Source organism: Lepidochelys kempii, chromosome 5 (genome assembly GCF_965140265.1).
Source record: "Lepidochelys kempii isolate rLepKem1 chromosome 5, rLepKem1.hap2, whole genome shotgun sequence".
NCBI lineage: Eukaryota > Metazoa > Chordata > Testudines > Cheloniidae > Lepidochelys > Lepidochelys kempii.
In genome coordinates, this window is record NC_133260.1 from 24,328,844 (window position 1) to 24,355,106 (window position 26,263).

Here is a 26,263-nt window from a genome sequence, read left to right on the forward strand (position 1 = left end):
CTTAATGATTCCCAACATTCTGTTTGCTTTTTTGACTGCCGCTGCACATTGCGTGGATGTTTTCAGAGAACTATCCATAAGGACTCCAAGATCTCTTTCTTGAATGGTAACAGCCAAATTAGACACCATCATTTTATATGTATAGTTAGGATTATGTTTTCCAATGTGCATCACTTTGCATTTATCAACACTGAATTTCATCTGCCATTTTGTTGCCCAGTCACCCAGTTTTGAGAGATCCTTTTGTTGCTCTTTGCAGTCTGCCTGGGACTTAACTATCTTGAGCAATTTTGTATCATCTGCAAATTTTGCCACCTCACTGTTTACCCCCTTTCCCAGATCATTTATGAATATACTGAATAGGGCTGGACCCAGTACAGACCCCTGGGGGACACCAGTATTTACCTCTCTCCATTCTGAAAACTGACCATTTACTCCTACCCTTTGTTTCCTATCTGTTAACCAGTTACCATGAGAGCTCTTATCCCATGACAGTTTACTTTGCTTAAGAGCCTTTGGTGAGGGACCTTGTCAAAGGCTTTCTGAAAATCTAAGTACACTATATCCACTGGATCCCTCTTGTCCATATGCTTGTTGACCCCCTCAAAGGATTCTAGTAGATTGATGAGGCATGGTTTCCCTTTACAAAAACCTTGTTGAACACAATTTATTGGGGGAAAAGTCATCTATGTGTCTGGCAATTTTGTTCTTTACTATACTGTAGTTTCAACCGGTTTGCCCGGTACCGAAGTCAGGCTTACCAGCCTGTAATTGCCAGGATGACCTCTGAAGCCCTTTTTAAAAATTGGCGTCACATTAGCTATACTCCAGTCATTTGGTACAGAAGCTGATTTAAATGATAAGTTACAGACTACAGTTAGTAGTTCTGCAATTTCACATTTGAGTTCCTTCAGAACTCTTGGGTGAATACCATTTGGTCCTGGGGACTTATTACTGTTTAATTTATCAATTTGTTCCAAAACCTCCTCTAATGACACCTCAATCTGGGACAGTTCCTCAGATTGGTCACCTAAAAAGAATGGCTCAGGTTTGGGAATCTCCCTCACATCCTCAGCCGTGAAGACCGATGCAAAGAATTCATTTAGTTTCTCCGCAATTGCCCTTTTAGGCCTTCCTAATTATATTTTTACACTTCATTTGTCAGAGTTTATGCTCCTTTCTATTTTCCTCACAAGGATTTAACTTCCACTTTCTAAAGGATGCCTTTTTTGCCTCTTTTAATTTGTTGTTTAGCCATGGTGGCACTTTTTTGGTTCTCTTACTGTGTCCTATGTACTGACTCCATGGGTGCTCCAAGGTTGGAGCACCCACAGCAAAAAAATTGTGGGTGCTGAGCACCCACTGGCAGCCCCACTACCAGAACCTCTCCCTCCCCCCCAGCGCCTCCTGCCCATCAGTGGGCCCCACTGATCAGCACCTCCCTCTCCCTCCCACCTCCCCCTCCCTCCCAGCACCTGTCGTGGATCAGTTGTTTCGCAGCGTCAGGACAGGAGGTGTGTGTGGGGGTGGAACTGGGCAGGAAAGGGGTGGGACGGGAAGAAGCAGGGAGGGGATGGGGCCTGGGCAAAGCCAGGGAGAACACCCCCATGCAGTTTAGAAACTTGCGCCTATGTATTATGTTTTTTAAATTTGGGGTATACATTTAAGATGAGCCTCTATTAGGGGGTCTTTAAAAAGTTTCCATGCAGCTTGCAGGGATTTCACTTTTGGAGCTGTACCTTTTAATTTCTGTTTAACTAACCTCATTTTGGTGTAGTTCCCCTTTCTGAAATTAAATGTTACAGTGTTGGGCTGCTGTGGTGTTTTCCCCGCCACAGGGATGTTAAATTTAATTATATTATGGTCACTATTACCAAGTGGTGCAGCTAGATTCACCTCTTGGACCAGATCCTGTGCTCCACTCAGGACTAAATCAAGAATTGCCTCTCCTCTTGTGAGTTCCAGGACTAGCTACTCCAAGAAGCAGTCATTTAAGGTGTCAAGAAACTTTATCTCTGCATCCTGTCCTGAGGTGACATGTATCCAGTAAATATGGGGATAGCTGAAATCCTCCATTATTACTGAGTTTATTTTAATAGCCTTTCTAATCTCCCTAAGCATTTCACAGTCACTATCACCATCCTGGTCAGGTGGTCAGCAATATCTCTCTACCGCAATATTCTTATCATTAGAGCATGGAATTACTATCCATAGGTATTCTATGGTACAGTTTGGTTCATTTAATATTTTTATTTCATTTGATTCTACGCTTTCTTTCACATATAGTGCCACTCCCCCACCAGCACAACCTGTTCTGTCCTTCTGATTTTGAAGGGGACGAAGGCAAGATTTGATGATTTATTCAAAGTATTATTGTAATTAGAAATCAAAACCTCAGCTCCTTCACTCCAGCTTTGAGAGAATCCAGAATCAAACCCTAGATCCAGATTTTGCAACTGGCTGCTGCTGCTGCTATCTATAATGGACCAAACCAAAATGTGGGATCTAAATAATTCTGAAATCTGGATCTGATTTTAGAGGCCCAGTCTAGCTTTATCTTCCTCCCAAACTCCTTTTTCTAACAATTACTAAGGTTCCCATCGACACTGATGAAAGTAGGACATGAACATCTGATGACAGAATCGGACACTGGGAAGCATCTTCATTAAGAACCGAAATTAAAATAGAGGTTTCAGACATAGGCCAGGTCTACGATAGAAAATTAGGTCAGTTTAATTACATCGGTCAGGGGTGTGAAAAACCCAAACCCCAGAGCAGCATTATGAAGCCAACCTGAATCCTCATGTAGACAGCACTAGGCAGACAGAAAAATTCTTCTGGTGACTTATCTACCACTTCTTGTGGAGGTGGATTACCTTTGCCAATGGGAGAACCCTTCCAGTGGGTGTAGGTAGTATCTACACCAAATGCTACAGTGGTGCAGCTGTGCCGCTGTAGCATTTTAAATGTAGACAAGCCTTAAGAGAGAACTTGTACCTTGCTTACAAGGAATAGAAGCATAGGTCTTTTCTCACGTCTCATCCCTAACTATGGGCTACACCAGTTTCTATATATTGGCTGCCCCACTGCGCAGGAATGATGTGATGGCTTTGGAGCTGTTCTATATTAATTCAGGAACAATAAATGTTCTGTTGGTCTGACTGTTGTAAGGGCATACTGTCTACAAGGGGTTAATTCAAGCAAGCGCTGGTTGCACTGTGTAGGAAAGACGACAACAGCTTGAGATAGCTACCATTTAGTTACACTTGGGAGACAATACTAGACATTCACTTTGATAGCCCACTTCTTGTCTCCCACTGAGCTCAATGGACCAGTTTGTCAAGACAGGAGGGGTCCCAGGTTGTAATAGGGTGGCCAAAGAGGAAAAAGTGTGAAAAATCAGGATAAAGCCTCGAATGTCAGGACTGTCCCTATAAAATCAGGACATCTGGTCTCTCAAGGCTGTAAACACTGAAGAACCAAAATGCCAGGAAAGCAAGACAAATGTCTTCTGAGGGGATAAAAATGGACAGTCTCAAGGGAGGGATTGCTGGGAGTTGCTGATGAGAAGTGGTTCTCATAGATCCTAGAAGTCAGAGGTCTGGAGCAGAGGGACCTCTGCCAAGGGCTGGCAAGCCTCTAGGTAAGCTAGGTATGTATTTAAGAGAGTTTAAAACAATATGAGGCCTTTTTATGATGCTTTGCTGGGTTCCTACTGTTAAAGTTTAAAAAACACTTTGTTTTAAGAAAGCTGCCTGGTCACAGTTGCCCAGAGGGAGACTTGCAGGTGCCAAACCCAGTTGGGCCTGGGCCTGGTAGCCACGATGCAATAGCTTGGGGACTGCGTGAATTGTGGGATTCCACCTGCAGAAAGGTAAAGGAGCAAGGCCTAACACCTGAGGGGATGCGCTCAGAGAGAAAGGGGTCCTGTAACTGGCACATAATATGAGTAATTTCTTTGGACTCTGTGAAACACCAGTGATGAACAACCCTAGTTTTCCTTCCTCAAATGCTGTATAATATGCTGTTTACTCCTATGGCTACTACCTAAATATAGTTCAGTAGAAAAGGAAAGGATGCAATGAAACTGAAGTCTCATAACTTCATACACATCTATCATTCACATTAATATTATCAGTAAAAACACACCTACAAATGAAACTAAAGGCCAGATTCTATTACCCTCACTCATAATGATTAGCACCTTACTCCTCAAGTTGTCCCACTGAAATGAATGGAACTAACTGTAACAATAGTATGAGTAAGGGTATCTGTCCCTATGCTTGTAAATCTAAAATGAAAGTCAGGAAATGCAAAAAAGTTCTTCTACATAAAGTGCTTCCGCCGACGTGCACGGGCTGAAATTGTGGAAAAGCAGCATCACTTGCCCCACAACCTCAGCCGTGCAGAACACAATGTCATCCACAGCCTCAGAAACAACTCTGACATCATAATCAAAAAGGCTGACAAAGGAGGTGCTGTTGTCATCATGAATAGGTCGGAATATGAACAAGAGGCTCCTCGGCAGCTCTCCAACACCACTTTCTACAAGCCATTACCCTCTGATCCCACTGAGAGTTACCAAAAGAAACTACAGCATTTGCTCAAGAAACTCCCTGAAAAAGCACAAGATCAAATCTGCACAGACACACCCCTGAAACCCCGACCTGGGATATTCTATCTACTACCCAAGATCCATAAACCTGGAAATCCTGGGCACCCCATCATCTCAGGCATTGGCACCCTGACAGCAGGATTGTCTGGCTATGTAGACTCCCTCCTCAGGCCCTACACTACCAGCACTCCCAGCTACCTTCGAGACACCACTGACTTCCTGAGGAAACTTCAATCCATCGGTGATCTTCCTGATAACACCATCCTAGCCACTATGGATGTAGAAGCCCTCTACACCAACATTCCACACAAAGATGGACTACAAGCCGTCAAGAACACTATCCCCGATAATGTCACGGCTAACCTGGTGGCTGAACTTTGTCCTTACCCATAACTATTTTACATTTGGGAACAACGTATACCTTCTAATCAGCGGCACTGCTGTGGGTACCTGCATGGCCCCACAGGATGCCAACATTTTTATGGCTGATTTAGAACAACGCTTCCTCAGCTCTCGTCCCCTAATACCCCTACTCTACTTGCGCTATATTGATGACATCTTCATCATCTGGACCCATGGAAAAGAAGCCCTTGAGGAATTCCACCATGATTTCAACTATTTCCATCCTACCATCAACCTCAGCCTGGTCCAGTCCACACAAGAGATCCACTTCCTGGACACTACGGTGCTAATAAACTATGGTCACATAAACACCACCCTATACCGGAAACCTACTGACCGCTATGCCTACCTACAGGCCTCCAGCTTTCACCTGACCACACCACACGATCCATTGTCTACAGACAAGCTCTGCAATACAACTGCATTTGCTCCAACCCCTCAGACAGAGACAAACACCTACAAGATCTCTATCAAGCATTCTTACAGCTACAATACCCACCTGCGGAAGTGAAGAAACAGATTGATAGAGCCAGAAGAGTTCCCAGAAGTCACCTACTACAGGACAGGCCTAACAAAGAAAACAACAGAACGCCACTAGCCGTCACCTTCAGCCCCCAACTAAAACCTCTCCAGCACATCATCAAGGATCTACAACCTATCCTGAAGGACGACCCATCAATCTCACAAATCTTGGGAGACAGGCCAGTCCTTGCTTACAGACAGCCCCCCAACTTGAAGCAAATACTCACCAGCAACCACACACTACACAACAGAACCACTAACCCAGGAACCTATCCTTGAAACAAAGCCTGTTGCCAACTGTGTCCACATATCTATTCGGGGACACCATCACAGGGCCTAATAACATCAGCCACACTATCAGAGGCTCATTCACCTGCACATCTACCAATGTGATATATGCCATCATGTGCCAGCAATGCCCCTCTGCCATGTACATTGGTCAAACTGGACAGTCTCTACATAAAAGAATAGATGGACACAAATCAGATGTCAAGAATTATAACATTCATAAACCAGTCGGAGAACACTTCAATTTCTCTGGTCACTCGATTTCTGATCTCAAAGTGATTATCCTTCAACAAAAAAACTTCGAAAACAGACTCCAACGAGAGACTGCTGAATTGGAATTAATTTGCAAATTGGATACAATTAACTTAGGCTTGAATAGAGACTGGGAATGGTTGATTCATTATAAAAAGTAACCTCTTACCCCCCACCCCCCCGCTGTTTCTCAGACGTTCTTGTTAAACCCTGGATTTGTGCTGGAAATGGCCCACCTTGATTATCATACACATTGTAAGGACAGTGATCACTGTAGATAAGCTATTACCAGCAGGAGAGTGGGGTGGGGGGAGAGAAAACCTTTTGTAGTGATAAACATCCATTTTTTCGTGGTCTGTGTGTATAAAAACCATCTTCTGTATTTTCCACAGTATGTATCCGATGAAGTGAGCTGTAGCTCACGAAAGCTTATGCTCAAATAAATTAGTTAGTCTCTAAGGTGCCACAAGTACTCCTTTTTCTTTTTTCATATTAACATCCTGATTATTAAAGTTCACATGTACCACTTTAGCCACAGCACTGCTGGATTTAGCTGTGAGAAAGCAGCAAGCATATGTTATAAGATCCTGTGCTTTACTTTGTGTTTTATTGTATAGGTTTTAAATCCTTCTACATTGTAGCTTCAGAAGTAGACTGGCTGGAACGGGCTGCCTCTCTGCTGACATAAGAAGATAATACCATAGGAGGTTCATGTCCAGAAGGTTTCCTTGACAATTATAAGAGCTAGAAACCCCTCCCCCACCCCCCCGCAAGGGAAAACTTAAATGCAGTAGACACTGAATCAGTCAGGGGGTCAGATTAATACATCAAGGGGGACGGATCTGGGAGTCTGATAGCTGTGGTTTTGTTTATACACTGAGTGAGTGGAGAAGGAGGGAGAAGATAATCTCAAATGGCTAAACAAGGTCAATGCCTAAAGTTCCGCAGATGATATTGTAATACTGGCAGACCAGGTGCCCTCTTATGCCAAGGACCAGACCTCTCTGAAAACTGACAAATACATGGGTGGAAACCAGCTTGGCTCACCTATGGGTTAGTATAGTTAAAACAGATATTAGTGATATAAGAATGTGTTTAGTGTCCAGACTTTGTGGAATGCTTGTAGGATGCTGCATGTATTAATTTTACATATAATGTCTGTATCCCATAGCATAAAGTTACATTGAGTGTTTGCACTGTAAACCTGTCAGTCATTGTGCAACTCAAACAGGAAAAGAAACATTGATTAAGGTAAAGTGCACATCCTGCGCACAAGATGGCCCTTTGAAGGCAAATGAGGCACCGTGTGACATCCAAGGGCAGAAACCTTGTTGATTGCATTCCTTAGTCCCTCCATGAAGGGGAGGCATGCGAATGAACTCATCCCATCAGCTTGGATTCTGAGGTGAAGGGAGAAAAATCCCTGACAAGGAGGAACTGGGATCTTTATACTGTCTGGACTCTGAGGGGTAAAGATGCCTAAACATAAGCAAGAGACTTGGCATGGGTCAGCCCTAAAGGACATGTAGAGCTGGTTATTATAGAAGCTTATTTTACCTTTTTAAATGTAAGACTGTAACTCATGTGTTTATGTTTCCTGTTTTAACCTTGTGAATAATTCATTTCTTTTCTTAGTTAATAAATCTTTAGTTAGTTTATTACAGGATTGGCTACAGGCTTTGTCTTTGGCTTGAGATCTGAGTGCAAATGACATTGGGTAAGTGACTGGTCCTTTGAGAATGGGAATAACTTGAACATTGTTTTGATTTTTGGTGTAAAGTGCCCACCCATCACATAGTCCAGCTTGCCTGGGTGGCAAGATGGACTGGAGTGCTGAGGGGTCTGTCTGTGACTCCATGGTATAACTGTTATAGCGTTAGAGGAGTTCACACTCATTAGTGGGTTGGTGAAATCTAATTATAGAACATACCATCAGTTTGGGGCTTTTGCCCTACTTTTTGACAGTCTCCCCCAAGATTGGCACTCATGGTTGTGAGCAACTTCAGACAGCGTGACAAATATCACAAGAAATAACTTTTAAGTTATTACATTTTGAAATTTGCTCATTTGGAGATTTGAACTTAGACACATTTTACATTTTTAAACTTAGATTTCGTTATATGTGGGAAAAAGCACAATTTGTCTGAAAAAAAATTAATTGTCCACTTTAAAACCAGAAGTGACAGAGGAGGAAAACATATCTGAAAATCAGCCCCAGTAATACAAGCCTCTACAATACAACTGATTGAACCATTTCCTCTGAGTGTAAAACCCACATGATAATTGTTTTGACTGAGTCTTAATAAAGCTAGTAAAACTGCACAAAATCTCTACACTACACCATTTTCACAATATCAGCAGTGTAAATCAGGAGTAACTCCATTTCTCCCAACAGGGGTTGACCAGTGTAAATGAGATCAGAATCAGACCAAATATCTAAGAAATTGATCAACAAGCACCGGGACACACCAAGATTTTTATTTTTTAGATAAGGGAATTATGTCTAACTGAACAGGGGAATCCCTGAAAATTTTCCTCCCCGCTCATACACAGACGGGGAAGTGAATCCATACCACTGATAGTCCACAGCTCTCCTGTTCTGCTGCATCTAACTGCTCTGTCACATTATGTTAATACTGCTGCCTAGGAACATCAACAATCAGTAGATTGGAGAAGGTGCATGAGATTCAGAACTGGTAATTTCAGTGGAATGAAAGGTCCTGTGTAGTGCACATACAGAGCTAGATCATATGGATGTCATGATTTAGCACTGTGGCCAGAAATCACTCTGACTTAAAACCTGTAGAGGAAAAGCCCATTCTGCATGAAACAACAGAGAAGGACTTTAGACAAACACATAAAAATTATTCCACTTCTTTAAATGACAGACCGTTATGACTGTTTTCATGGTGATTAACAATGTAATCAAGTTTGCTTCTATTTATATAATTTATCTAACTGAAAAATAATTAAATACGATCACATACCATATTTATTATAGTGAGGATGTAGGATTCCACATTGTCACTTCCATGATATTCAATCATCTTACTGTCTGCAACAACCAGCGTCTCCACCCATCGTTCCTTGCTGACAGAACGCCGAGCAATCGTTTTGGCTGCCCTGTGATTTGCTTCCCACCTCTCCCTCCGATGTTCTTGTTTGAAAAAGCTGAAGGTATCTGGAATGTTAAAGGGCATTGATTTCATTTTACATGGAGATATTTTCATTGTGTTTCAAGGTCACTTTACATTTTAAGTGTCTCGTTGTAATACTTACAGAGAAGTCAGAGCTCTACAGATTGGATTAAAATAAAATGGATCCAAACTTTACCAAAAAGTCAGGAATGTTTGGATCCCAGGTATTGATTGTGCTCATCATAGGGCTAGAGGCCAGCTGCAAAGTTTGGATCAGGGTATCAACCTTCCCAACATTCAAGAGATTTTGAGGTCTGTCATTTTGTTTCAAGACCATCTCTAATTACAGCAGTTCTTGCTATAAAATAAAGGGCTTATTTTCCCTATAACATATATGCTCAATTCCTATCAGGGTGGTAAGTTGGATCCAGTCCTTCAGGGGCATGTGGTCTGTCCTGTGCATGAACAGGCTGGGAAAGATTCCCCGATCGAACAGGGGATGGATCACTTGATGATTACCTGTTCTGTTCATTCCCTCTGGGGCACTTGGCATTCAGAAGACAGGATACTGGGCTAGATGGACCTTTGGTCTGACCCAGAATGGCCATTCTTATGTTCTGAGCAATGAAACTGCTTCACCAGCAGATGGCACCTATACTCCACTGGGGCATAATAGCCGCTACCTACCACAGCTGTCAATTAGAGACAAGGCAAGTATTTAAGTGAGGTAATATCTTTTATTGGAAGAACTTCTGTTGCTGAAAGAGACGGACTTTCAAGCTACACAGAGCTCTTGCTTTTGAGCTACACTGAAGAGCTTTGTGTAGCTCAAAAGCTTGTCTCTCTCACCAACTGAAGTTGGCCCAATAAAAGATATTACCTTGCCTAACTTGTCTCGCTAATATCCTGAGACCAACATGGCTATGACACCATACAATCAGCTGTCAGTGTAACCTGTCTGATTGATGGATGAGGAGCTCTGCGCTGCAGCTATAGCTCTGTGATCTTTGCTTCTTGGTTGCTCAGGGAAGTTTTTTCCCCCCCTTTTCTCTTTAGTGTTGCTAACAATTTAAATCATGGCAGCTTCTCCTGACTGACTTCTAGCTTTGAAAGCCAGAGCTGCCTTAGCAGGGAAATGATCTGTGGGGGAGTTGTGAGATACCCAGGTGGCAGTGACTGGCACAGGACACAGTAGAATGCCTTTGTGGTGGTCATAATCTCCTAGAAATGCATATTATTCATATATTAGTAGTAGTCCTCGACAGAGCCCCAGTCATGGCCTAGGACCCCATTATACTAGGCACTGTACAAACACAGAACAAAAAAGATGATCCCTACTCCAAAGAGTTTACAGTCTACCGTGTTTATCCCAACACCAGCCTCCAAGCATTACTGGGACATGCCGACCACACCTCCAATTCACCTGGTCACACCTACTTTGGGTGAGTGCCTCTGGCTGTGCCTCAAACCACTTGTGTTCAGAGACTACAAGCTACAAGACTACAAAGACAGAAGACATTTGATCTGTGTCCTGCACAGGAATAGTGAGGGTGTGAGGGGTTTTCACGCTCTCTTCTTTCCCGAAAACCTGCACAGGGTCAGGCAGAATGTAGCCAGATGTGTTCCTATGACTATAACACATCCGGATCTTCTGACTATTCATTGTATGGATACAGTACATCTTTGCAACATACAATGGTTAACATTATGTTTCATGGTATAGCTAGATGCATAAGCTTCTTTAAAGAAAGCAAAGGCATTCAAGAACAATTCTGCACTAAACCAGAGTGTTGGACTGTGTCCTTTTTTGCTCAGAACCATGCTCTGAGGTCAATATGAAAGCTGACTAGTAACACAAGTAGTAAAAACAACAAGGAGTCTGTGTGGCACCTGTCAACATAGGCAATCCAACTCCCCGAGAGGTGCCAGCTAGGTTGACAAAATAATTCTTCCATTGACCTAGCACTGCCTACACCAGGGGTTAGGTCGGCTTAACTAGGTTGTTCAGGAGCGTAGATTTTTCAGACCAGACGGAGCTGCGTCAACCTAATTTTTTAGTGTAGGCCAGGCCTCAGACCTGATGTGGGGACAGCGTTCCCATGAAAGACAACACAGAGGCGGCAACGGTGCTGAGGTTCCCCACTACTCGGTGAAATCACTGGAACTGAAATCCCTAGAACTGGGCTAGCTGGGTTGGTGGACCCTCAGAACACGGCACTGCTGCTAGAGTCAGAGTGGTAAGAGATGCAGCAGCAGCAAAAGTGCCCCCTCCCCAGCAAATTCTAGAACTGGGATGGCTAATAGCGAGACAAAGAGGTCATGGCACTGAAGGACCAGAAGGATTGGACCAGACCAAGGATGCAGCAACTACAGCGGTGAGCAGGATCAGAGGCAGCTGCAAGCACAGGCAGCGGAGATAACATTGAGAAGCGGCAGGGGTGGTAGCAGCATAGCAGAGGCATCACTCACCCACATCTACCCCAAGCTGGAGGTAAACCCACCTGAATGCAGCCCTTGGACTCTGTCCTAACCTCGGACAATCAACGGTGAGTGGGATGCAGCGGAGGGAAAGGGGAATGGCATGTTAAAGGGACATTCATCCATTGGACTTTCACAACACAAGGTGGAAAACTGAGGCAAAGGCCTACTGCCCAAGATACAATGGGGCAGGTGTTTTACCTACTGTCTGCATGCTTCTGAGTCGTTATTGCTGTGTTTTCCCAAATTAATTCTGAGTTCCCACTCCAATTAATAAAAGTTCTATTTTGTTATACATACACTTGGTGATTATGAGTGGGGAAGTATTGCCCATGATATCCAGTATGGGTTCCCATCTGGGGTGGTAGGTGACACCTAAGGGTATCATCAAACACTACAACCCATACTGGATAGGGTCCCCATCCTGAAAGAAATCTTTCCTGATGTCTGGTCTTCAAACAACCCTCGCATCTCTCCAAGCTCACCATCAGAAGCAAGCTCCCCGCAGACCAGGACACACCAACTCAAAGCAGCATCAGACCTTGCCAAAACAGATGCAAAACCTGCAGACATATCTACACTGCTACAATGATCAATGGCTCCCGATAAACATTTTCAAGATTCATGGGTCGTACACATGCCTATCACAACATGTGGTGTACCTTCTCCAATGCACTAAATGCCCCAATAGCAACTATATGGGTGAAATCAGATAATCACTGTGCTCTTGAATGAGCACATACAGGGAAATGATAAAAGACAAAAACACCATGTCACCTGTGGGTGAACACTTTTCACAAAGCGATCACTCTATATCAGACCTCTCAGTCCTCAAAGGAAACCTGTACAACACTTTCAAAAGACGATCCTGGGAACTTAAAGTCATAACTTTGTTAGTCACTAATAATAATGGACTGAAGAGAGACACTGGCTTTATGGCGTGTTACTATAATCTATAAGGCACTACCAACCTCACACCCCCAGCTGCTTCCCCCACCCCACCACCACCCTTCCTTTCCTCTCTGTGTCAGGAGGCTATTAAGGGGCCACTTCACCTTGAATGGTCCCTTGAAGTGTGTGTTAACTACTTAGGTTTAACATTCTGTTCCACCTTGTATTTAGCTGTGACACGCTGAGTTAGGGCAGGTCTACACTCAAAATGCTGCACCAATGCAGCTGAGGGCACTTTTACATGAACAGGAGAGCTTCTTCCGTCGGCTTAGTTAATCCATCTCCCTGAGAGATGGTAGCTCTGTTGATGGGAGAAACTCTCCCATTGACATATTCTGACCTAACCACCCGTGTGGACAGTGCTAACTAAATTGCTCAGGGGTGTGGATTTTTCACATCCCTGAGTGACATAGTTTTACATATTTAGGTCTGTAGTGTAGACCTGACCTTAGTTTCCTAAACTGAAGAAGAGTTCTGTGTAAGCGCAAAAGCTTGTCTCTCTAATAAAATATAATACCTCACCCAACTTATCTCTCTAATATCCTGGGACCAACATGGTTACAACAACAACAGGATGTCTTATGTCACCCATGACCTTCCTACTGGTAACGGATTGGGTAAGGAGAAAGACTACAGAACCACCAAGGGGTATACAATGGATTTCCACAAAGAAGCTACAAGACCTCGACTTTGCAGATGACATCAACCGGCTGTCCTATACCCACAGAGATATGCAAGCTAAAACAAATGATCTCCAGATCTATGCAGTTAGTAGAGTTGAAAATCAAAACAGAAACATTCAAAACGACGAGAACAAGAAACACCAGTAACACTTCCTGGGATTGACAGTAAAAAAAAAAAGGGGGGGGGGTGTCTGACACCTCACATATTTTGGCAGCATCATAAGCAAAACAGATGGAACGCATGAAGACATTAAAGCCAGAATAGCGAAAGCCAGACATGCCTTCTGTGACACACTGTACCTCAAAACACCCCGTACCTCCAGATCCACCACTGTTATAGGATTATGATAACTATGCCTTGTGAGGTATCACTGGAAAAGTTATAATCTGTTGAGCATCACTACCCTGCTAAAATGTGTATATCATTGTATATAAAGTTATTAAATGTTTCTATATGTTTGTTACTGAAACATGTTGTGAGTCCGGGAAATGCTCACAGACTAGCTCTTCAGTAACAAAGAAGTGACCAACACCCACCCAGATGTTAAGTGGCATCACCAGCCATTCACCAGCAGTGGGAGTTCTAAACAAGAGATTTACAATTCATCTGAAGGACAGTTGCTCAAGCATGTACACTTTGAGGCTGCCTAATCCCATGACACAGCAAGGATCTTTCCATCACCTGGAGGAGAGTATAAAATAAGGGACAGCAACACCACGACCTTACCTCTTCTCCCCCACCTACCCTGAAGGCAACAAGATCTGGAAGATAAAGAAATATTTGAACTGGGGGAAAGTGGTCCTAACTGGAAAAGTTTTCCAGTTAGCACAGCCTGCTGTAGGTTTTGTGGTAAGAGAAACCTTATTACTTCAAACTGGACTCAGCTTAATAAAGTTGAGGAATTAGACTGTGATTTTATCTTTTATTCCTTTTTGTAACCAATTCTGAACTCCTATGCCTATACCACTTATAAATAACCTAAAATCTATCTTCCTATAGTTAATAAATCTGTTTTATATTTAATCTAAACAAATGTGATTTTGGCTGAAGTGTTTGGGGAAATCTACTCAGGTTAGAAAGGCTGGTGATGTCCACTACCCTTTGACGGAGTGGCAAACTAATTAATGTGCTTGCATTGATCAAGAAAGTCTTGAAACAGTGTCAGACTCACACTTCTGGGGTGCAAGGATGGGGGGGATTTGCTGGTGTCTCCCTGAATACAGTTCATGAGTGGCTGGGGAGAGCATTCATGTACTTTACTGGGTATGCCTCTGCACGCTGACGGCTGAGTGAACAGAGCGGGAGATGGGGGGTGGAAGAGAGGGGGCAGTTTGCTGTTCACTAGCATAGCAGTGTAGAAGACAGCCTGAGCAGGAGAGTTAAAGGTTCCAAAGTTCAGATTGCACCCTGGGGGATGTCACACCTTCCCAACCCTAAAGCCAATCTAGAGAAACAGAAACTTAGATCTCTGAATTAAACATTGTAAAATCTGTTTTATTACATGGTGCTGAAAGTCGGAGACTTATCAAGACCTTATTATCTAAATTCCAATTTTTATAAACTGCTGCCTTAGACAAATCCTCAACATCAGATGGCCAGAAATAAATCACAAATAAAGAGCTGTGGAGGATGAAACTGATAGGACAGGAAATTATGGAGCAAAAATGGAGATGGCTGGAACACACATAAGGGAAAGAACCAAACAACATAAGATGGGTGCTCAACTGGAATCACCAGGGCAAGAGGTGCCAAGGTAGACTAAAGACAACTTGGAAGTGCACAACAGAAGCAGAAATGAATGTTATTTAAATGAGATGGGAAGAAGCAGCAAAAGACCATCAAAAATGGAAGGCAGTGGTGAAGGCCCTATGCTCTGCATGGAATAAAGAGGCATAAATCAAGTAAGTAAAGTCAGGGCTGAATAATACACAAAGAGTAATTATACCAGATTAAAATGATGTTGCTCTCATGTGTGCAGGAAATCATATTCCCTTTGTGACAATGCAGGGAGAAAACAGTTGAGCCTTCACTCTGCTCACTTAGATAGCAATTAGTTCACCAGGGAAAGCTGACTGAGGTAATCAGATTATCAGGCTGGCAGGCTGGGTGGGATAAAGAGCTAATTAGCCCATCAGCCCAAGTCTGATAAAGAGTCACAGGAAGGAACTGCTAGGAGAGGGAGTAGGGGGATCAGTTAGTTGAGCACAGCCACAGAGAGACCTCAGGGAGGGGAGACCTCTGTTCTCGTCAGGTCTTGATGAGAGGACCAAAAGCACTGTGAATGCACAACGACTGAGGTCTGCACAGTTTCTGTGGGACAAGATGACAGGAGTAAAGGTGTGCCCTGTTAGACCCTTATTTAACAAATCAATGCAGCTTCCTATTAGATTTTGCTAAGTAATAGAATTACATTGCCATCATGCTTGTGCCAGATCCCTCTTTCATATAATTTATTTTCCAGCCAGTAACACTGATAGTTTTACTTTTAAATAGATTTAAATTTACCTTCAGTTTGATCACACTCTTCAATCCCACAGCTTCAGCAAAACAATTTGTTAAGTCTATTTTTCTGCAAAACTCCTTTCTAAGAGAGGATCGGATTCCCCTGACATAATGACATTTGGTATAATTTGCCTGTCAACATCAAGGCCTCTTTTTCACGTTCTCTCTTACAGATTGTGCTCAAGGAAAAGTGCATTATGTGTGCAGTGTACCACTGAGGGACCTCAGTGTGCTGACAGCCCAAAAGCACAACCAGAGTCACTAGGAGTTAAGATGCATTCAACACCTTGCAGGATATACTCAGCTCCTCATAGGATCAGCTCAAATATGCCTCACTACAAGAGTGAGCTCTTGAACAGATTAGAATGGGTTCAGGGCAAACACTAACATAGGCAGCATGGAAAATGTCTAGATGAACTGATCCTTTTCTCCTCAATTTATTTCCACTTCACACAAACAAAATAGTCTCTCATATTTATTATTTTACATGGTTCACACCAGAAACACAATCATCAATCTGAGACGATGGATCCCATACCATTCAAAGCATCCTGCATTACTGTTTTACCTATAATCCTCATTTGGGGTTTTTGTCCCACTCTGTCCCTAATTTGGGTTTAGGCAAGAAGTACTGTCATTTTGGAGGTGTGGTGAACCCTCCAAGAACTGAATAATTCTAATCCTCTGTCACAAGCCTGGGTTTCCTATGATCCAGTCTTAGAAACCTGCTGCCACCATCAAACTTCTCAACTGGAACTTTAACCTTGAGGCACCCCTCTCCCCTCTTTACAAGGATTCTGTCCCCAGGAACGCTGGTTCACTGACAGGTATGCAATGCTTAATTTGTAATGAAAGAGGTGCCGGGACTCAAGCAATTAGGTGTTCGGGATCAAGCAATTTTTTTACATTCATAATTAATTCAGCAAGCCTAGAGGTGCCGGCAGTATGAACTGACAAGCCTAGAGGTGATGGGGCTCAGTTCTGGCAAGCCCTGGCACAAATTAGACACTGCAGGTATGATAGGTGTTCTTCAAAGGCAGCTGCAGAAGTCACCATTTACCATATCCCTGCTGTAGACCAAATGATTGCATTTGTAATTTATTATTTACAATTAAAACCTATGAGTGAACTCTGGTACTGACCATCTTGAAATGCCCACTGTTCTTGTTCTGGAAAATCAGATACAGATGACAAGCATGTCTGCCACTCATCACCACTCCTGGTGAAGGATTGAAAGCATAAAACTGACAAACTGTTGGCCTCAGCAGCTATAAGCAGAAAAATGTTTAGAAAATAGTTATAGCTAAAGATGGTCAAAAAACAGTACATATATTTTGTGAAAAATCTGAACACAACATTTTTTATTTGAAATTTTTCTTTTTTTTTTTTAAATTTTCTGTTCCTGGCCTGGTCTCCAGCCTACTTTGAGTGACAGGTTTCAAAGTGGTAGCAGTGTTAGTTTGTATCAGCAAAAAGAATGAGGACTACTTGTGATGAGGACTACCTTAGAGACGAACACATTTATTTGAGTATAAGCTTTCATGGGCTAAAACCCACTTTATCGGATGCAGTGGAAAATACAGTAGGAAGACACACACACACACATGAAAAAATGGGTTTTTTGAGTGAGTGAGCCTGTGTTGGATTGCCTATGGCTGTTCTACAGAGTACCTGCACAGGGGGAACTCTCCCCTGGCTAGCTAAGGGATTTTTACGGCCCCAGTATGCCCTATGCCCCTGCCTTTTGTTAAGGAAAAGTTAGCACATGTGACTCCATTTTGGTTTGGGGCCCACCATTGTTTAAATGTCAGCACATCATACACCAGGAGGAGTAATCCTTAGATATTGAATCCCTGTGAAAATCCTCCTCCTTGTCTCCAGCCTGCCTTGACTCCCAGTATCTGGTTTTTGTCAGTCTCTAACTCCCTGTCTCTTGGCCTTGATGTGAGGCCTCCCATCCTGATAATAAAAGTTACTGATGCATAGCTTTAGGACCATGCTGTGTAATTAACATACTGGTATAGCACGAGGAATGCACCAAGCAGGGATAGGTGGTAGATAAGACAAGGGTTTGTTTATTGGCTAAGGTTTCCGATGCACGAGGGCAACATGCTTTGCTAAAAGGTATATAACCTTTGTATAATCTGCATTCAGGGTCCCCTCCTGGCTAGCAGGGGGGCACCACGCTCGAGCGTAATAAACTTAGTGTCTTTTGGGAACTCTGCAGTTGTGGACTTTGTTTCTGTGCCTCAGCCTAGATTCGAACTGTGCGTGTCCTACCAGGTGTAATTCGCAGCACTGGTGTGCGTGTCCTACCAGGTGTAATTCGCAGCACTGGTGTGCGTGTCCTACCAGGTGTAATTCGCAGCACTTTGTTTTGGTGGAGTCAAAGACTGGTTCTGCTCTGTAAAGAGACTCTAAAATTGGTATTATGAAATTCCATGTTTTTAGTCCCTCAGTGACTTCCACATCAAATTTGCTGAGGATATAAGATAAAAAGATAGTTTCCTTCCTGCCTAACTGCTTGGGATCCAGAAGATAAACCAGGGATTGTGGGTTAGAGTCCCATCTGGGGTGCCATTCTGTAGCCTCTGTTTAAATTGAATTAATAGTTCTGTCCTAAACCACAATGTCCCTAGTAAGTCCAGCTCTTGTGTTGCTATAGTTTTAAGATCAACAAAGTGATAGTTACCCTTAATGATTCTCTTAGGTTGGGAGACTCTAGGAGTACATGAAGAACAAATACAGTGACCATCACCACAGTTACAAATAAGTCTTGTTTGTATTACAAGTTACACTCACATGCAAGTATACAAAACTTGAGAAGGTCCACATGATGGCAAAGGCTGTATTTATACTCACATACCCAAAGATATCATAGGGTTTGGTGGATTTCTTAACAGATGGTGTTACGATGAGTGACTCACTTCTGCGGTACCTCCTGCTGGCTGGCAGGGAATTAGCTTGTTTTCCAGCTCTGGAGCACCCTCTGCAGGCCGGTGCCATCGCTTCCGGACCCTGGTGCCCCTTTTTCTGGGGGTTCTGCCCCAGCAGTGTCCTCTCAGTCTCTGAGTCTTCCCGCTCTGGGGAACCCCCAACCCCCTAATCCCACCTTGCCTCAGTGCCTACTGCCAGTCATCATTTAGCCCCTGCAGAACAGCCTCATTTAACTGCTCTATTTTCCTCCTTAATTTCGTTCCACAGTACTGCATACAACATATATACAATCCAGTGCTATATCCTTCACCTCATGAGATTTTTTCCTTGATTTTTCTTTCTCAAAAATACATTAGGTCCTATGGGTTTAGGTGGTCTATGTGTACGGGGAGACTTTGACAAACCAGTAAAGTGCCTGAAACCACTATGGTTTATTGCTAAAAGCAGCCAAGTCAGCAGGCTGCAAATTGGCCATTCAGCATTCTCAGTTTGACCAAGGCAGGAGGGGAGGGGGTTTTGGGTGCCACAGAAAAGGGCAGCTTGATTCCATGTCCTTCCTGATAAGAATTGTGTTGAAGTTGCTGATCCTGCTCTTCTAAAATGCATGTATGAGCCCCAGGAATGTCTACTGAGGCCTCAAGGCTGCAAACTCCAGAAAAACCCACACCTAGTTAATCAATAATCAGAAGGAACCTCTTGCTTGACCATTGAAACTGCTTACTTAACAAGTTTTCTTTAAGGGACATGTCATTCTATTACTAATGTACAAATAAGGGGGGGAAGTTTGAGGTAGTTGGACTCTTTTTGGACTCTCCCTCTGGATACATCTTGAGTCCCAATCGGCAGACGGAAGATTTGGCCACCAGAAGCCTGCCACTGTGTCACTCGAGAACCACACTCAACTCTGGTAATTATCAAGGGTTGGGGGTTGTGGCAAATTGCCAGCACTACTATGATGGGTCTTGCGCTTTCTCTTCTTGGGGAGGGTTCAGGGCACCGTTTCTTGCCCCTGAACTGGGGTATTAACTGCTCCACTAGTGTCCTAGAGGAGGGGAGTGGAGAGGGAGGGACCCAGGCCCACCCTCTACTCCGGGTCCCAGCCCAAGGGGCCTAGGAATAGCGGTAAACCGCTTGAACTAGCGGTTCCTTCCCCTGGGCTACTTCCCTCTCCTGCCCTTCAGCTTGTGGGGCTTTCTGCCCTCCCTCTGCACAAACCAGGTGTCCCTTTACCTAGAGTCTTGGTCTTCTTAGCCCACCGCAGCACTTCTCCAAACTCTCCTCTGCTTCCCTCCAAACTGCTCTCTGCTCCAACACCAATCCACTCTGCTTCAATTCCTCCAAACTGCTCTCTGCTCCAACACCAATCCACTCTGCTTCAACTCCTTCTCTTGTCTGATTGAAGCAGGGGGGTTTTATCATGTAACTGGCTTCAGGTGCTCTAATTAATCTATAGCAAACTTTCTTCCCTCTGGCTCCCTTCTAACACTCTCCTGCTGCCCTCTGGCCATGCTGTATCACAGGGTGTTTTACTAACCTGTTGCAGACATGTGTAAGTGCTTGAGACTAAGCAAAGTTTAGCTTTAAGTGAAAGCACTCTTGTGTGGTCCTGTTTGTGCCAGCCATCTATCGGTTGGACAGCCGTGTCTCCCCTGATTTATTTCCTGACATCACCTTGCACAGAGTAAAAGTTACCAAGAGCTTTGGGTTGAAAGAACTCCGGGTAACATGAAGGTTTGGCTGTCCAGTATCTCTGCTTCCCCTCCACCAGGGGTTTTGATATAGTCCTGCCCAAAAGGTATGACTATATGTGGTACCACTGTATCACAATATCCCCCTTAAACATTACTCATTAACAAGACAACTTATCTATTTACTATAACTACCATGTTTACGAGAGGATGTAGATCCCCCTTTTAATTTTCCCTTGAGCTCAGTTCCTACAGCATAATACGTAGACAGAGAAGAAAAACCACAACAATGATGCAACAGCAAGCACACAAAAAACTCCCCTGGAAGTTCCCTGTTTTAGGTACCGTGAGTGTGACGCAGTCCTTCTACCTGCATTAATTCCGACAAGGATTTGTTTTCATCTGACTAAGTCCCTTAATCATTCCCCTTTTATCCTAGGGTAGTCTCTACCCTTCCCTCTACCCCCGCCATTTTTTTTCCTTTGTGCCTTCTAGAGTCCTGTCTGGGGAACCACTCTGGAGCCTCTATTTTAAACTGAATTGATAGTTCTGTGCTAAACCACAGTGTTCCTAGTGAGTGAGTCCAGCCCCCGTGTTGCTACAGTTTTAAGATCAACAGAATGAAAGTTACCGTTAGTAAAATTACCCAACTCTTATGTTGGGAGGCTCTAGGAACACACAAACAATGAAACACTGACCACAAACACACTGTGGTCCAGGTAAGGAATCTTGTTGTTATTATAAGTTTTACTAAGCAGATGATTAAGGTTACAATCACACACAAGTATACAACAGCTGAGAAAGCCCATGCAATAGCCAATGCAGTATTCATGCTCACATACCCAAAGATATTGTAGCATCTGGTGGATCTCTCAACAAGTGGTCATTGATAGAGCAGTGATTCCTGCTGGGGTCTTCCCACCCTGTCCATACCAGGGAACCCCTTTTATCCTGTTGTTCTGACCATGCATAACACCTTATGCATATGCATAAGGGTTCCAACCTCCTTTTCCTTATCTGTACTTCCACATCCCATACATTTTGGACTGCCAAACATCACCTATTGGCACATTCTTTATAGTAATTTTGTAACTTTACTGGCACAGTTTTATCCTAGGTCATCTACTTATGTCAACCCTCCTTAAGCCTGAGGCCTCATATGGCTATGCTGAAATCTGACAGACCTCTCAGCCTGTAGCCTTGCATTACAGCCTTGCTTTACTTATATTCCTAATTCACACTCATCACTGCTGAATATTTACCAATCTTATACTCCAATAATCCTATCCTACTTATATGTACAATTTAAATCTATTCTTCACACATTACCTATGAAATAACATGTGAGTTAACCACAATAGAAAACACAATTAAATGATAAAATAAACTAATTGGCTGCCAGATTGAGTGTTTATTTCTTTTGGTATAATTACTAGACACAAGCTCATACCAAAACCCTGGCTCCTGGATCATTTCTTATAAACTGCTAGAGATAAAATTCAAGATGTTTGCTCTACAGAGGTATTTCCTTCAGATGAACACAGAAAAGGACAATGTTATCTAAGCAGGAAACAAATATTCAGTGTCATCATCTCAGAAGACAACAAACAACCACCTTCCCTCTCCACTACATAAAAGCCTACAGGCATATTTCACAAGGTGAAATAGCCATATTTCCAACAATCTTCACTTAACGTGAAAACTGCTCTGCACACTTCCACTACCTCAGATCCAGGCGTAGGAAGCCACTTTCAGAGGTAATGTAAATTTCCTAAGGAAATCAGTAACTTCCACACTAAGGAGACAGAAGGGAAGAATTGTAACAGGAGAAGCAACAGAAAGGAGGAAGTTGTGAGATCCAGTTCACCTTCCACTGACCCCCAGCATATGCATTACACTGTCATTGACTCACTGATCTGTAACACACCATCATTTACAGCACTCCTAAATTTGGCTCCACAGCATTTGCACATAAGTAACTCCAGAATTTTGAATAATTACATCCTGCAACATAACTTCTATTAGTAATTTTGCCTTAGAGAAGTTATTATCCAGCATGCACTACTCTACAGCACAGAGCTCACTTCCTGCTGTCTGAAGCAGCCACATTGCCAACTGCAAGGATTATCCTGCAACCTTTGTCAAATGGTTTTAATAATTAACAGCATTTGGGGGGGGGGCACACAGGAAGGACATGCACAAATCCTATTAAACCATGGGCCATGCATGGCTTTAAAAAAATTAATTTACTGATTTTCATTATTAAAGCTGATTAGCCTCACTCAAATCAAATCCCCTCTGGGGTCTTCTATAGTATGAACACTTAGCCCTGGTCTACACTACGAGTTTAGGTCCAATTTAGCAGTGTTCAATCAATTTAACCCTGCACCCATCCACATAACGAAGCCATTTTTGTCGACTTAATGGGCTCTTAAAATCGATTTCTGTACTCCTCCCTGACGAGGGGATTTGTGCTGAAATCAACATCACGGGGTCGAATTTGGGTTAGTGTGGACGCAATTTGACAGTATTGGCCTCCGGGAGCAATCCCACAGTACTCCATTGTGACAGCTCTGGACAGCACTCTCAACTCGGATGCACTGGCCAGGTAGACAGGAAAAGCCCCGCAAAATTTTAATTTCATTTCCTGTTTGGCCACTGTGGCGTGACCACACAGAGCTCATCAGCAGAGATGACCATGGAGTCCCAGAATCGCAAAAGAGCTCCAGCATGGACCGAACGGAAGGTACTGGACCTGATTACTGTATTGGGAGACAAATCTGTGCTATCAGAACTCCATTCCAAAAGACGAAATGCCAAAATATTTGAAAAAATCTCCAAGGGCATGAAGGACAGAGGCTACCACAGGGACCCACAGCAGTGCCGTGTGAAACTTAAGGAGCTCAGGCAAGCCTACCAAAAAACCCAAGAGGCAAACACCCACTAGGGGTCAGAGCCCTAGACATGCCGCTTCTATGATGAGCTGCATGCAATTCTAGGGGGTGCCCCTACCACTGCCCCTCCCCTGTACGTGGACTCCTGCAAGGGAGTCTCACGCAACAGGGATGAGGATTTTGGGGATGAGGAAGATGATGAGGAGGGGGAGGTTGAAGATAGCACACACCAGGCAAGCGGAGAAACCATTCTCCCCGACAGCCAGGAACTGTTTATCACCCTGGAGCCAATACCCTCCCAACCCGAGCTCCCGGATCTTGAAGGCGGAGAAGGCAGCTCTGGTGAGCGTACCATTGTAAATAAAATACATGGTTTAAAAGCAAGTGTGTTGAATGATTAATTTGCCCTGAAGACTTGGGATGCATTCACGGCCAGTACAGCTACTGGAAAAGTCTGTTAACATGTCTGGGGATGGGGTGGAAATCCTCCAGGGACATCTCAATGAAGCTGTCCTGGAGGTACTCCCAAAGCCTTTGCAAAAGGTTTCTGGGGAGGGCAGCCTTATTGCGTCCTCCATGGTAGGACACTTTACCACAGCAGGCCAGTAGCACATAGTCTGGAATCATTGCATAAGAAAGCATGGCAGCATGTGGTACCAGAGTCACTACCCTTGATAGCAGCAACTCAGTGATTGTGTTGGCTACTTGGATCACAGCAGCCCCCACAGTAGATTTGCCCACTCCAAATTGATTCCCAACTGACCGGGAACTGTCTGGCGTTGCAAGCTTCCACGGGGCTATCGCCACTTGCTTGTGAACTGTGAGGGCTGCTCTTGTCTTGGTATTCTTGCGCTTCGGGGCAGGGGAAAGCAAGTCACAAAGTTCCATGAAAAAGTGCCCTTACGCATGCAAAAGTTTCGCAGCCACTGGGAATCATCCCAGACCTGCAACGCTATGCCATCCCACCAGTCTGTGCTTGTTTCCCAGGCCAAGAATCAGTGTTCCATAGCATGAGCCTGCCCCATTGCCACCAGGATGGCCAAATTGCCAGGGCCTGTGCTTTGAGAGAAGTCTATGTCCATGTCCTCATCACTCTCGTCACCGCACTGCCATCGCCTCCTCGCCTGCTTTTGCAGGTTCTGGTTGTGCATATACTGCATGATAACGCACGAGGTATTTACAATACTCATAACTGCCATGGTGATTTGAGCAGTCTCCATGCTTGCCATGGTATGGCGTCTGCAGGAAAGCAGGAGAGCAGAGTTGCAGGGGAAGCGGTGGTTGGATGACCAGTTTTGCAGACCTACTGCACCGTCTGCTGCCAGGACACAACAGCTGAGGGGGCTGCATGCTTGCCGCGGTATGGCGAGACAAGAGCAGCTAAGCAGAGTTGCAGTGAAAGTGGCCCTGCGAGACCACCAGGAGAGCAGAGTGCCAGTGGAAGCGATGGATGACGACAATGATTTGCAGACCTACTGCATCATCTGCTGAAAGCAGTATGACGCCCGCACAGAAAAAAGGTGCGAAACGATTGTTTGCCGTTGATTTCACGGAGGGAGGGGCGACTGAGGACATATACCCAAACCCACCCGTGACAATGTTTTTGCCCCATCAGGCATTGGGAGCTCAACCCAGAATTCCAAGGGGCGGCGGAGACTGCGGGAACTGTGGGATAGCTACCCACAGTGCAACGCTCCGAAAATCGACACTAGCCTCAGTACTGTGGACGCACTCCACCAATTAAATGCGTTTAGTGGGGACGCACACAATCGACTGAATAAAATCACTTTCTAAAAAATCAACTTCTATAAATTCAACCTAATTTCGTAGTGTAGACATACCCTTCAAAATGTCTGGCACGCTTCATCCTTTGTACATTACCAGAAACAGCTCATGAAAAATTATTCATTGAAGTATGCTGCTAAAACATTTTCATTTCAGTCATTACTGTGGACATCTAATGTAACGGATTGCCTCTTTCCTCACTGTCAGGCCAAACTAGCTCCCAGGACCAGCAGAATGGTCCTGCCATGGCTTATGATCGCCCATCTCAACGGCTCCCACTGCCCCTTGTTCCCCGTACAGAAGGGTACGGAGGCACCTGCCACACTCTGACCTGGCTTTCACACCCCTTCCCATTAAATTGTGTTGCCTTTTGCTTTTGATGTGTGGCATATCTCTATGTGCAGAGCTCAGCAACCCTTTTGTTCTCAGAGAATTGAGTCTAACTGCACAGAGGATACACACTGAGCTCCTCCTTTGCTCTGTGTATGTGAACCACTCTCCTAGCTCCCTGCCAGGGAAGGGCACTCACCACTCCCAACCACACTCCTATTCAGCTAATCAGATAAAATAAAATTAAATCTTGAGCCCAACAGGATTTGAACTTATGTAGCCCAGGAAGAGCAGCTGGCCCTGTTATCTGCAGTGCTGCACTGCAAGGAGAACGGATAGCTTCTTACTTACCTGACAATAGTTATTTTCCATTTCCTTTTATCATTTAGATACTTAATAAAGGTTTTTCACATTTTAAAAAAAGTAGCAATTTCAAGGGTCAGCTTTGAAAATGGTTCATTTGCTTGTTTGGTTTTTGAAGGGCTTGAATGTTTTTTTTTTCTTTCAAGATATGCACAGACTGGATATCAGACCCACATGCACAGCTTCATTATGCATGGAATAAGGCCTTTTAGCCACTTTGCTGAAATCACTAGCCAAATGACTGGGGTCATTTTCTCTGTAGCCTATTCTCTATAGCAAGGGAAGTCAATAGGCAGACCGCAGGCCAAATCTGGACTGACAGATGCTTTTGAACAGACTGTGAAATATTTTTTATGTACTTATTATTATTATTATTGCTATTATTTTTGCATTAATTTCTCTGGAGTCTGAACCTTGATTATGCCTTAACTAAGA

The 26,263-nt window shown here is 43.8% G+C and overlaps 1 protein-coding gene across 1 annotated transcript in view; it reads right to left on the bottom strand.

Annotated features, from left to right (window-relative positions):
- Positions 1-26,263, bottom strand: part of ADAMTS12 (ADAM metallopeptidase with thrombospondin type 1 motif 12) — a 329,278-nt gene that overhangs the window by 155,036 nt on the left and 147,979 nt on the right. The window contains exon 4 of the mRNA XM_073343691.1: positions 9,067-9,260. Within this exon, the coding sequence (XP_073199792.1) occupies positions 9,067-9,260 (194 nt within the window). The remainder of the gene's footprint in view (positions 1-9,066; positions 9,261-26,263) is intronic.